The 15098-nt window shown below is 34.9% G+C and overlaps 1 protein-coding gene across 1 annotated transcript in view; it reads right to left on the reverse strand.

The window, feature by feature from the left end:
- Positions 1–13468: 13468 nt before the first annotated feature.
- fndc1 (fibronectin type III domain containing 1) overlaps positions 13469–15098 on the reverse strand; it is a 45716-nt gene continuing 44086 nt past the window's right edge. Inside the window, exon 23 of the mRNA XM_053488439.1 lies at positions 13469–15081. Coding sequence (XP_053344414.1) covers positions 14966–15081 — 116 coding nt within the window. The 3' untranslated portion in view covers positions 13469–14965. The remainder of the gene's footprint in view (positions 15082–15098) is intronic.

Below are 15098 nucleotides of genomic sequence, written 5' to 3' on the forward strand. Positions count from 1 at the left end.
AAACTAATATAATCATAAATATTAGGATTACTTTTAATACTTGATTGCAAATCCTTTGCAGTCAATGACTGTCTGGATTTTGCTGTTTCCTCCCTTGAGCTGCTTTGCCAGACCTTTACTACACCTGGCTTCAGGTTCTTTTCTTTGCCTTAAGGAGCTCTCTCATCGTGTTTATGTATAATTTTGGGTCATTATCCATGTTTGACTTGATTTGAGAAAAAATAAAAGGTTTATACACTTCAGAGTTCATCATGCTACGTTTGTTAGAAGGAAAGGAATAGTTCATGTTCCAAACGGTACCACATCAGTGACCCAGTCCTATTGGGAACCATACTGTACATGCCCGTGGCATATAACACTACCTCCTCATGTTTGAAAGATGATGTGGTATGATTTGGAACATGAGCCCTTCTTTCTCTTCACCATACTCTTCTTTTTTAAACATTCTGATGTAATTTTGTTTATTTATTTAAGCAAAGTTGATTCCATGTTGATTGTATTCATTTGTTTATGGATGCCTTGTTTTTATGATTAGGTTCACCTAATTCCAGTGATAATGTAATTCAATCCACTGTGTCTCCCCATGTCTTCGCAAAATTGTATTGCAAAAACTGTCATTCCTAGTATTGTTTAGAGTTCTGACTTCTTTGTTAGTTTGTTGGTGTTTGATCCTTGCATATTTAATTTACTTCAACCTGAGTTGCAATAGGAGGAAACCTTTACAGGAACCAGACTCAACAAGGAACCCATGCTCAAGTGGGTGATATTTGGATGATATATTCTTTCTTATATTATTTTTTTATGAGCATAAATTATTTTATGTGTATGTTTTTGACCCCTGCACTGAAATCTGGCTTTGATTTTTGGATTTCCCCAGGAAGGCTCTTGCGGCATGTACACACATGTTCCCTGTCTTCAATCGACGATTACACATATGGTGAATGTGCAGTGAATACATACACTAATCTAAAGCCTGCTTCTACATATTAGAGAAGAACAAGATCATATGTTTCTGCCTAACAGCTGAGTTCAGTTTTATATTTAGTAGCAGTGATAGACACTGTCTGGTCTGAAATGGTGGAAAGTAACATATTGGTGATAAGGGAGGGTTGTAACTTAACACCTGGAAGAACACTTAGATATAACTATACTCCTGCCATTTAATGAGAGGAATCCACCCAATAACATGTCGAAACTCTGTAAGTTTATTCTCATACATACTGTAGCTACATAAGACGTATAAAATAGAACAGGCTTTATGCTGTTTGTGTGCCGGTGGCTTGAGACTCTGAAGAAGGAGTGAGTGGTAACTGTGGAGCTCACATGAATTACTGAGCAGTAACACTCATATTCCACCTGCAATGCATTTAAGCCATGGGCAGGCACTTTGTTGGCCACTCCTGTGTTTTATTACTCTGACAAAGAGCATGGCAAAAAGAGGGTAGTCTGTGAGTTTTTCCATTTCTCCTTACAAAGACCCAGCATCTGGGTTATGCAGCTTGTCATCAAATTCCTAGAACTACATGTGGAATAATAATAATAATAATAATAATAATAATAATAATAATAATAAACTTTTATTGTAGTATAAGCTGCAAACACTGGTTAAGTGCTTGATCCTATTTAATTTTGCAGATAATCTGATTGTTTTTCCTATAATTGTTATTTTGCATAGTTAAAGAGTAAACTTTACAGAGTAGTGTCGAGGTTGTATAAAGGGAATTAATTATATAAATAAACTTTCTACAATGATAGCACCCAAATACTTTTCACACACAGTCACTTTCTCAAGACACTCATTTTTCTTTTTTGTTATGGAAATAGCACACTAGCTACCATGAGTCCAATGAAACATGCATCTTTCATGCATATTTGTTGTAACGCAGTTGTGCCAAAGTTCTCTCCTTCTCTCTGTCTTGCTCACTCTTTTGTAAACATACATGCAATAATTAGTTAATAAGCAGCGTTACAATATATGTTTAGATTTAAGCGATGGTGTTAAAGGCGACCCTCGCACAGTTTCAGTCTGTAGATCCACAGGCATCTACTGTGTCCGCTGTGCTGCCAGTACCTCACTCGTGATTTCAGAGCATCACACTGTGATGACATAATGATTTCCAATTTCCTTGAGAGAAGTTACTGTGACTGAGGTAATGAGCAGTTATTACAGAACTCCAGTCACTCTGGGATGTATAAACGCTCCATTTCAGGGCTTACAACTGACTGATAAAATTTCCTACAAGTTTCCGCAGTGGACAACATCCTTGGTGTTCATTATATGACATCAGTCATCAGGGTCCGAGTTTATTATTCAGTTATTCATTCCATGGATGCATCATTGATTTTAAATCTGATGCAGGCAGCTACAGGGAGCCGTAGCGATGGGTTGGTGTAAGGAAACTTTGGAAGGTTGAAAACAAGTTGTGCAGCTGTGTTTTGGATCAGTTGCAAATTGCAAATGGTGCACAGAGGCAGAACTGCCACGAGCAAGCTGCAGTAGCAGAGGCTTGAAATGACAAACACCTGAGTGGCCAATGTAGATAAGAACAGGCAAATCCTTACGATGTTGTTAAGGAGAAATTAACATGAGTATGTAATATTAACAGGGTGAGAGAAAAAGGACAGCTGATTGGAGCAAATGTACGATTATAGCGATTATCAGGGAGATCACAAGATCCTGCCCAGGGAATAAATGACCCAGGATAAATAGCAGTTCGGTTTGCTGGGATTAAATTTAATTTTTCGAGATGCCATTCTTTCTAAGTCATAGTCGATTCGCATCTGTCTCTCTATTAGAGCACTCTCCCAACAAGGCAACTACTAGATGCCAGCTCACCACATCTTTTTAACCTGCTTAGGAACAATGTAACACACTACTGACACATGCACTCACAAACACCCATGATTAGCTACTGTCATCATGATTGATGTGAGAGCCACACACACACACACACACACACACACACACATAAACATACATACATACAGTGTACACATATATACGGCTGCTGTTGAAGCGCCTCCTTCTCAGGGTTAAATGTGTCCATTTATTGTCCTCTTGAGATGCTTTTCTGCCCATAATGATCATAAAGAGTAGTTATTGTATCCTCTCTGTCAGCTGAAACCAGTCTGATCATTATTCTCTGACAATCTAATCAACATTGTGTTTTTGCATGCAGTACTGGTGCTTGTTGTTTTTTTGCACCATTCTTTGTAAACTCTAGAGATCTGGAGGTCGTGTAAAAATCCGAAAAGAGCATGATTATGTGCAACAAGTTGCCGAAAAATAATTGGCTCATGTGCAGGTTTACAAGTGTTCATAAAAATTGGCAGGTAAGTGGTCTGGATCTCAGATGTAAACAAAGTACTGTACATGCCCTAATCGATGTTCGAATAGAAATATTAAGCAATATTCACTGAATATCTTAAGCCTATTTAATTTGCTCTTGGCTGCTCCCATCAAGGGGTCACCACAGTGGACCATCCAATCGGCACACACACAACTTCGGTGCAGACGCAACCCTCCCATTTTATCCAGGCCTGGGACTGGCATTGCATGCAGTGGGTGGGTAGTATGGGGTGTGGCAACCCACCAAGGGCGGGGCTTGATCCCGGATCCTCAGATCCCCAACAGAACAACCTAGAGCCTTAAGCCTATTTACAGTAAATTGTCAATTTTGGCTTCAACTACATGATACAGCAATGACTTGATGATTTTATTCCTACCCCAACCCACCTACACAAGTAGTTTATAAATTCATCACATTATTCAGTATAATCTATATTCACATTAAGATAGGCTTTGAACGCTTCATCTATTAAATTGAGGTGGACTGTGTAGGCTGTCTGCTTTCATGTTGGGGTTATTAAGGACAGCTACTTCACAGTTAAGGCGGCTAGAGCAGAGCTGCATGACCCTTATTACAGAGAGGCTATCATTCTCTCCCAACGATTAATAGCAGTTGTTAAATGAGCCTCAGATAACATGATCAAAGCTAAATAACAGGAGAAGGTGAAATGGAGCAATGGAGGACAGAGTATAAATTGATGCATGTTTTCTTACATGTGTTTCAGAATATGAGGGGAGTTTCATATAAACTGTCAGCATGAATTCTTGATAAAAACAGCAACTTTTCTTATTTTTACAGCTCTTTCATTTTTCTCTGTGCTGCAAATCATGAATTATTGTCCATTAGTGGCGAGCTTTGGTTACAACAGTCTTTAGACTAAAGTTAGACTAAACTTTATCCCTTGATTAATATCTGGCCTCGGACAGGATAACGGCTTGGTAGAAAACAAGGTGCAGAGTGGAAGTGAAGCCAGAGAAGAAGTCATCCACATCCATTTTATGAGGCCATAAAGGAGCGGTAGTGTCCTGCTGGTGTCTGTGTCTCATGTTACAGATCTTGTGCCAGGCTGCCTTTATACACTGCACCACCATCATAGACATGCATATAAAGCGGGGAACTAAAAGTCTGTAACCATGGACGGAAATGTATTTAAAAGTATAAATTAATACAAGAATGGTACACATTTCTTAATGTATCAAAATTGATCTTACTGTACATGTGATGATTTCCTCCGAAAATGCAATGTATCTTTTGGGCAATTCTGATAAAGAGCCTTTAGATCCAGTCTTTTGTGCCACTTTAGAAAAGAAAGCAATAAACTGAACGGTATGTGATAAATTTAGACAGACATCAAAGTTAATGTTTTCCCTGAATTTTTTAAAAGTCTTTTTACCCCTGCCAGTGTTTTTACTCACTAAATAAAGCGTCATACATACAGTGGATGATTTGTACAAGTCACATGGTACTGTCAGCAAATTAATTTAGCAAATTTAAATGTTATTTTAATTATTTGATTTCAAATACAATGAAAAATTATTTTAAAGGTTTTAGAGAAGCTTGAAAGGGCAGTTAATACTACTTCTACTGTAGGTGCAGTGTTTTCTTCCCCTCGTGTCCATGTGGGTTTCTTCTGGGTTCTCCGGTTTCATATCACTTCCCATAAACATGCTAGCAGGTGACTCTTAATTATCCGTAAGACTGAACAAATGAGTGAAAGTGTCTGTGCATGGATCATTGCGGATGGACCTGTTATGCCACAAAGGGGTATATTACTGGATTATGCCTGGTGTTTCTAGTTTTGGCTCCAGATCCAGTGCAACCCTGACCAGGATAAAGCATAACAGGATAAGTTACTGGTTTTAATGTTTTTTAGAAATGCTCATGAAGTAATATAAGGATATTTAACACTCCCGTCAAAGGGTCGCCACAGTGGACTATCCAATTTGCATGATGATTTGATGCCGGATGCCCTTCCCTCCCATCCCATCCAGGCTTCGGAGCTAGGCATTGAGTCTGGGCCCATCAGAGAGCCAAGGATATATAACACTATTCTTCTGTTATTAAAAGCTATCACAACCTTTTAAAAGATGAGGTGAGAAAGTGGCTATAAAATTGAACAACGTAAACAATACAAGTGTGTTAATTAAATTTTTATTTGTTGATCATTTATTTTTACTTGCTTGATTATAAGCTGATTAGATTAATTTGAAGAAGAAAAAAACACTAATTCAATCACACAGCAGGGTTGTGTCTCATGGGAAAGTTGTGCAGATGTTGTCTGTGTGTCCCACCTAAGCACATGATAATAAATAGCCATCTGTCTGCTGAGTGTGCTCATGTCCATGTGTCTGGCAGCTGTGTTAGGGAGGGGGTAGCTTGTCGATTATGTAACACAGCACATAATATCAGTATCACTTATACTAAACACAGACACAGTGCCTCCACTTTATGAACATCCATCTACATGAATCTGTTGTATATTTGAGTTTGTTCACTTTCCTAGAGCTTAGAAAACATAATTGTTCTTTGAACAAGAGTTCACTTCGTGCAGGTTCCTGGAATTATGAACGTTTTATGTTGCATGAGCTGTTTGACTGAGTTAGACAAACGTTTCTGAAAGTTGATTTTGTCCTGGAGAAAATATCTGGATGGAAAAAAACTGCAAGGATAAACATTAGGAAACATTGTACATCATTTCTGTTTTTCGGGCAAGAACTGGAGTTACATTTTCTGTTTGAAGTGAGCATTAGAAAATAGATAGAAAACACATGCGCTCTGAAGACAAAGATAAACAGAAATATGTAGAAGAGAAATGAATAACTCAAGTATGGATACAATGTTTTATGATCAGAATGTTTTACGGTCAGATTTTAAATGTACATATATTTTCCCATTGCTTGGTCCACCTATTTGGTTTTGTTTGATCATCATCCAGTGTCATGCAGCCCTGTTCCTGGGTAGCCATCAGTTTGCCTTAATTGTACCTTTCTGAGACCTTATTTGTATTAGTTCAATTCTACCAATTATTCCCTGTACTTCCTTCAATTTCCGGAATACATGTAGATAAATTTAAAATAATAAACATTAATAATCAAAACCAGGGTTCAGGTTTATGTTCAAGTTTATTTACCATGTGCACAAAATGTCCGTGACAGTTTTACATTAATATGCTTGTTCTGAGGCTCACAAACTCTACAGCTGTGCAATATAAAAGTATGCTTCCAATAATATAAGAGGAAGAGAAGATAAGGGGGAGATTATTTACAAATACAGATTGTTTGCAAATACAATATGCAAAATGAGCTAAATATTTTAGTAACTGTGTGTATTACATAATTCCGGACTTTCTGAATCTGATTCAGAATCGATCAACATGCAGGAAACTGTATAATCAGTGTTTTAGATGCAGCAAACAAATATGTATGTTTGTTTATACAAGTTGCCATGTATAAGCCATGTATGAAAGACAGTTCTTCATTTCCTCTTTGGAAAAAAAAAGGGTTCACCAAACTCTGCAAAAATAGTAAAAGTACCCTAAAAATGTCGCTTATTCAAAAGTATCATTGCTTGCACTACAGGTAGTCCCCGACTTATGAACGTTCTAGGTACGATTTTCTCACAGATATGAACAGACCATGTAGAACATTCGTAGTCTCGAACAAATGACAGAATTAGCTCACATATATTGTACAAAACATAGACACTGCAATGCACCAGATACCAATATTTAGAATTATATATAATATTTTCAGTATGTACGTGAATGTATAAAACGCGTAAAGTCCAGCCTCACTGGTTGCAATAGTCCGGAAGCACAATGATAGAAAATGGCTGTCCTGTAAAGCTGTCTTGATGCCGAATAATCTTAATGTCCTCAACAACATTCTAAAATTCTCAACAACAAAAAAACAAAAACGAGTTCACAGTCCAATACAGCAAAAAACAACTCTTAGACAAAATGCCATCCAGGATTACCCTCGCGATTTAAAGGCGCAAAGACAACAGTGTGAAGTTAAGTACTACTTAGGCGCAGCTATGGTTTTTGGCCACATGATGGCAGTGTGGGGGAAGGGGACAGGGATTTTGTCCAAATTAGATGAAGTGGATTGGTATGCTTTACATTTTATATTCGTGTCAAAGGCGTATAAGACTCATTTTGTCAGACTTAAGAACAAATATGACTTATGAATGTGCTTCTGGAATGGAACTTGTTCGTAAGTTGTGGACTACCTTTGTGCACCTACCGTAGATACCTAGATCTAGGTATGGTTTTTTCCCCTGAAAGAAAAGTGCTTTTTGTAAAAAAAAAAATATGGAAATTATGACACATTTGCCACTGTTTGCAAGTTTGTACAAGGTTATATATTTAAATTCAGTTAAAATCATGATAAAGTACAATTTCCCATTGCACGTGGGAGAGTAGGGCTGGACGATATGGCAAAAATTTATATCACAATATATTTCTTAATTTTGGTCGATACGATATAATTCCGATATCGATATGGACAATATTAAAAAGCCTCAGGAAAAAACTGCCGAGGACACACACAATGGATGTCTATATATATATATATATATATATATATATATATATATATATATATATATATATATATATATATATATATTATAAAAACAGTACAAAAAATAAGGTCACTTTTTATTTGTATTTAGCCTTTACAAACAAGAAATGTGAAATAAACTATTAAATAATTAAAACTCTCAGACTCAGCTTGTTGTAGAATTAGCAGAAGCGCACGCACACACACACACAGCCCTCTGGGAGAGTATGAGCATTGCCCTCTTTAGCTCAATAGAGCTTTATGGTACAGTACATATTCTTATAATGCAAATAGAACAAACTTTTATAAACAAATTGTAAAACAATGCAAAAAGCATCCAAAATATGCATTAATCTCCTTTGAACAGTTGATATTGAGATGTTTCTGCTACTTATGCCCTGTATAGGCTTCATAACGGCTATAATCTGAGATGCCGTTAATTGGTGATTTCTGATGCTGTGACTCTAAATGAACTTCAACTCTGCAGCAGAGGTAAGTTTTGGTCTTGTTTTCCTCGGATGATCTTCATGAGAGCCAGATTTATCATGGTGTTTAATGGATTTTGCAAATGCACTTGTCAATACTGTTCTTGCAAGAACTATTCCAGAACAGCTGCCCTTTGTGTCATAAAATAACAACTGACTGTTGTTTTTGCTTTTGTTATTGCTACTCAATTATCTAATTCCATATGTTATTTCGTGTTTTATTTTTTTAGTATTGTTCTAGAATGTAGAAAATATAAAAATATTTATTTTTTTTAATTAATATTATTATATTTATTATTTTTAGTATATTTAAATATAAGGTACGGTATTAATATAAGGGGAAATAAAACAGTAAGGTCTTATTATGGTATTATGTCAGAAATGTTCAGTTTGAAGAAATTGTGCATTCTTTTTTGTCCTATGCATCTGTACCACATAATGTCTCACTGTATTAGTGGACATTCTCAGATTGTTCAAGTACATTGAAGTCTTAGATGCTCTATAACCTATAACAGAACCTTTCTAAAAATCAGTAGATCTCAGGTCAAGTGTGATAACCTCTCCACCTAATTTTTTTAAAGCCATGTCATTATTTAGTGTTGTCTGTCATCAGAGTAGCCTAAGAATGCATACACTGCTATACCTTATGATATATTTCCACTATATAACACTATATAACACTATATAACAGCCTGTTTACCTATGAAGTGCTGGAGTTTGCACTCAGCAAAGGTCTGATCAGTTGTGTTTTACTTTAAGCCCTTTCACATTGTCTCCTACTGTTTCTGCACAGCATGGTACAAACACAACATACCACTGGGCTAAGACTTTAATCTGGTGTGTCATTGATTTGACAGATGTGGTCCAATTGCTTTACATTAAAGAAAGCATAATATTTGCTGTATGTTTAAAAGAACAAGTTATAGGTTCATACTTAGCAGCTTATATTAATGGCAAGTATAACAGTACATTTTTTTCATATTTATGTCTATGGCCTATTTTTACAATGGCCAAAATAATATTGTGCCACTTTACAGACACAAGTCTACCACATACCAAAGTGAATAATTTCACCTGGATTCTAAAAACTCCTGACTTAATACTAATACTTAATCATACATATAAAAAAGATGTAGCACGAGTAATAGCTATTCACTATATCCCAGCCAAGGTTTTCATATGAGTAATTTGCTTTCGAAGTCTCTTCCTTACGTTGTCTCAGGACATTTTTTCTTGCCACTGTTTTGGGGTCAAAATGTATACCTGGATTTTTGTTACAGCTTCCTTTTGACTAGCTCATTGTTAAAAGTGTTCTAGAAATCTGCAGTCACGCTTGCATCTGAATGTCAGAGTGTTTATGTTGGGAAAGTTATCAGAAATATTTGTTTACTAATTTACAAAGTTTTTTTCTGTAATGTAACATACAGTATACGAAATATTTAATCCTACAATAATAATATCTCTAGGCAATATGCAAGATATTTTTGAGTCAAGCACCTGTACACTACAATACAGCAATCTGTTGTATGTAGTTTATGTCTATGTCATTTATGAGCAACCAGGTCATGTAATGTTAAGTTGTATTGTTTGAAAGGAATGACAATCTTTTGCCATACAAATCTCAACAAAAACCAGTGCTCACTGTTTTAGATGATGTTCCCACCCAGCCAAACCGAAAGCCCAATAAAGAAAACAAAGTCCTTATTCTAGTAGCACTAAAGTTTAATAGATCATAAATTAACACTCTAAATTCACAAGGTTGTACAGACTTTTTAAAAAGCATTTTTGTCATAGGACTCTATTTCTTAACCGCAACTGCCATATTGTTTAATGTAGAACAAATTAATGATTAAGTAGTAAGTTCATCTTTTTTTAAATAAGAAAATTGATCAAGCCTATAAAAGTAAAAGCTGTGCATTTAATTTGCAGTTAAAGTAATGGAATAAAATTTATTATTTTTAAAATCACATTGTATTTTTTTTCTTCAAATAACAAGCTATCAAATTCACTACATTGTTTATTTATTTATTTATTTATTTTTGTGTTCATAAGTGCCAAGTGTAACGTATCCAAATATGCAGGTTTGATAATCAAAATAAGTACTGAAGTGCTGTATATTAATTAAATCTATACAGCATTTGTCAGTATGTGAGATTTTAGAGGGATTATAAATGTTCTATAGTGCATAACATTATTATTTACTGCCTTTTATAGTGCATTGGAATAATTTATTTACATGATATTACTCATTCCATTTTTACATGGATCAAAAAATGACTGACAAATCAACATAATTCATGTTCACCCTTACCATAATGAAAGCTAAGGTTTATACATGTATACAGAAAATAACCAAGAACAGGGGTTATTACTTCTTTCTTGGTTAATACATGGTTAACAGAAAAAGTATGCTATTATATGGTTGTAATATAAGTACTGTATGTTAAATAGTAAGTACGTATACACATACTGTACATGTCAGAAAGCACATATTATTTAATTATATCATGCAGATGAAATTAATGTAAATAAATAAATGCTGGAACAAAACTGTCATTCCCTTGTTAAAAAAAAGCAGACTCTCTCTTTCTCTCTGGTTGCCTTTCTCACTTTTGACCTCAAGCCTTCTTTCTATGATTTAATCCTCACAAAATGAATGGTAAGATTTTCCAGGCATGGTGCATGACCTACTTTTAAAAGACATAGTTAAGTAGCATGTGGAAAACAGTTTGAATCCTGCTTGAGTTTACCATGCTGGACTGCACTTGCAATTACAAATAATTAGACAAGATTAAATCAGTGCAGGCACTTAACAAAGGCCTATAACCACCACAGACAAAATGGTGAACTTCATAACGTCACTGTAATTTAGGGTTATTTCAAGGAAGACACATGGATGTTTCAGACAATCCCAGAACTGTTGGCAGGATTCAAAAAGAGGACATAATTACTTTATAAAATAAATAGTACTCACAATATGAATTAGATTTTATACTTAAAAGAAATGATTTAGTTACCCTTAACAAAAAAGTACCCCATAAGAAAAAAATTTAAATTAGTCATTTTCTCTCTCATGATTAATGAGACCAAATAACATTTAAAATAAATACAAACACATTGGTTTTGTTAAAACATATTAATTCATTTCAGTCTCCAGGAACTCTGCTGTTGATGGTCTCTGCTGTAGTATGAATTTTTTTTACACTAATATAAATGTCTTTGCCATTTATCACCACAGGGGAAAAACAATATGTCCAGAAGAAATGGATATAAAATACTATTGTGTGTATTATTTGTCAAATCTGGTCCATAATCAACAAGTACTATTTCAAAATTCTGCAAAACAAGCCCCTATGGACTATTTATTCTATGATCTGGTGTGATTGTATTGTCTACCTCGTGCAACTTAGTTTTCACTTTGTTTTGCCTGAGCTTTATTGCACATCGATCCTCACTGATATGTTACAATGGATTATTAATGGATAATTTTTGGTTGCACTGTGGTTAGTGGTCTGGACCACTTGTAAATAGTGGTGGTACCAGGAATGTTGCCAGGCACCATGATATTTTATCACCATGACTCATGATTTCTCTGCATTCTTGTTATAGAAATGCTAAAAAAAGAAACTCATATAATAATAATAATAATAATAATAATAATAATAATAATAATAAATATAGGCAGCCCTTTCTTCATGGGCAGCAGTTAATTCATGTGTCTGTGAAGAAGCAAGCCCCTGCCTTCACCATCGGTCCAAAATTATGACAATTTTTGAATTGGCAAAAATACAAAGGATTCATTTAATGATGTAAAGCATTTGCTATTTTTTCAGACACTACACAGGCTGTTGACATATTAGAGTCAAATAAAGAGATATCAGTTATTAATGAGGGCCTGGATAACTAGTGGGGATGAAATGACAAAACTGACTTGTATAGAAATAATTTGTGTTTTAAAAAAAAAAATTGATAGAAACTATTCCTGAATTATACTCTTATACCCTTCCTATATAAATCATAATCAACAAAACGCATAAATCAACAATATTTTTTTAACACAGAATTTAAATTGTAATATTTTTTTTTCACCATAGGAATGATCATCTACAAAAAACTGTAAATATTTGATATTGTATGAACGTTATTAGCACATTTAATCTTATCTTTATGGTTCAATCCAAATTCTTCAGAATTACATTATTAAATAAACTGCATTAGAAAACTTTAACTAGGATTATTTATACTTAATAATTTAGGTTATTTATAATGACAGTATAGGATTATATTAGAATTTTGTTACATTTTGAACAATAAACATTGTTTTTAATTTAAATATTTATAGACCCAAGAGCATACCTTTGGGCTTAATCCTGGGGGGCTTGAAATCATTTACCCACCCGGCACCAGAAGATTTATTATTATTATTATTATTATTATTATTATTTTGAGACCAAGGCTACTACACATGTATCAGTTTGTTGTTCTTAGCTGTTCTTGTTTTTTTCCTCTCTTCATACTGTATGCAGTTGCTATTGCTCATGCCAGCAGTTACTGCCACATAAGGATGATGAGTTGGACTCACCCAAGTCACACACAGGGGTGAGGAGGAATGTTATTCTTTGCCTGCCAATTACATTAAATTGAGAAAACCAACCACTTTATCATGTTTTTAACATTATTATTATTATTATTATTATTTTATGAAATAATGTTTTTAACATATTAATATTATTATGATTTTTATGGGGGTGGCACGGTGGCTTAGTGGTTAGCACTGTCGCCTTGCACCTCCAGGTTCCAGGTACGATTTCGGACTCGAGTCCATGTGCATGGAGTTTGCATGTTCTCCTTGTGCTTGGTGAGTATTATCTGAGTACTCCATTTTCTTCCCACAGTCCAAAGACATGCTGAGTAGGCTAAATTGCCTGTAGTGTGTAAATGAGTGTGTAAGTATGTGTGCCATACAATACAAGACTACAGGCCCTGACATTGCCATTGTATAGAGGGTAGAAAAGTATGTGTAAACCCAACTACAGGCACATGTTGCACAATTAAACACTCTTACAGTATATTAAATTGTGATTGTTTTATTCATAACCAAAGGTTAAAGTGATTGTCTCCAGGACTTTTTCATCAACGTAGATTGATTGGTAGAACATGTATTATTATGTAACACCCTGTTCCGAAACATGCTGTGCTTGATAATGGAAATATGGTTCCAGACAACCATTTTAAACAAAGGAGGATACAAAACAGATTACCGCTGGAGCACGTCTTTATTCAGGAGCTGAAATGAGTGCAAAATGTGCTCTACTTTGCTAGGGTCCATCCTTAAAACAAAACAATTACTGTCACCAAGATCAACGGAAAGTAATGCCTGTCCAAAGGAGAGATGATTGAGCTAGTTCACTTTGGATTTCCCCTTTGTATGAACTGACCAACACATTTTTCCCCCTAAATGCCAAGTGAAACACAAACATGTTAGACTTTTGTGATAAAGAACTTCTGGTCCTTGAGATAATATTTTCCACAAAGTATTATGAAGAACAAACAAATATGCTCCAAAACTACATGACTGCATGGCAATAAATATAAAAAAATTGTTGTTTCTGGAAGTGTAGAAATATTGTCCATGAATAATAGGAAACGTATTTGACAGTGTTGGAAATTATGAATCAATTTTAATCTTAAATAAATGAACCATTAACTTTTGTTCTTAGAATGGGTGTCAACAAGGGAAGTAAGTGACTTGCATGATGAATTTTACAAAGTAATAAAGATGATAACTCTATTATAAATTCATAATATTACCAGACCGTAGAGAATTCCTTGTGCTAATGGCCAACCTATGTATTATTCTCTCACCTGTTCAAATGACCTTTTTCTGTTATGAGTAAAAAAACACCCATCCGTAAGGTTGGTAATTTTCAGATCAATGAAACCTCCCCTTATTTTTCTCACATATTAAAATGGTAACATTATTTAAAAAAAAAAAAAAACATTATTGATGTACATAATATCTTTATTCAGTATTCGACCTTTCCTGAGCAAATAAAATTACCTTTTTTATCTGCCCTAATATGGGCAATATTTCCAAGCCAACTGCCATTCAAGGTAAGAGGATAGAAAACACGAGTACAAAGTTATTTAAAAAATTACAAAAAATATGTTCATGGACAATTTGTTACATCATTATTGTATAGGTCATTGCAATTTTAAGGCTTGTGATTTGTATCAACTTAGGATCACCAGCAGTAATAAGAAGCCATCAAAGCCATTTTCACTGGCAGTTGTTCAGGATAAAATGTTCCTGCTGATGTTAATAAACTGAGCAAACATGCTTGTATTTCCTCATATACAGACTGCTTTTTAAAAGTGCTTAATAATGCAACAGTTAAAGAGAAAATGTTATTTTAAGTATTATATCCTCACTGACAGAAACAGTATGTTAGTTTAGGCTGTACTTGCTGTGGTTGGCAATAGTTCATTTATGGACTTGGCAAACAGAGAGATTGTAGGAGGATGAATTGTAGCCGCCAGAGATAACTGGCATTCAGAATGTCCTTTGTTACCATTTTCCAGGGATTGGGACCCCGCACTCATACCAGCCCACAAACTGATGAGCTGTACGCCTGCCAATGGGCCCAAAACCTACGGGCTCTTGTCTATACGATCGATAGTAACCTGAAATGTAGAAAAGG

Source organism: Clarias gariepinus, chromosome 27 (assembly GCF_024256425.1).
Source record: "Clarias gariepinus isolate MV-2021 ecotype Netherlands chromosome 27, CGAR_prim_01v2, whole genome shotgun sequence".
NCBI lineage: Eukaryota > Metazoa > Chordata > Actinopteri > Siluriformes > Clariidae > Clarias > Clarias gariepinus.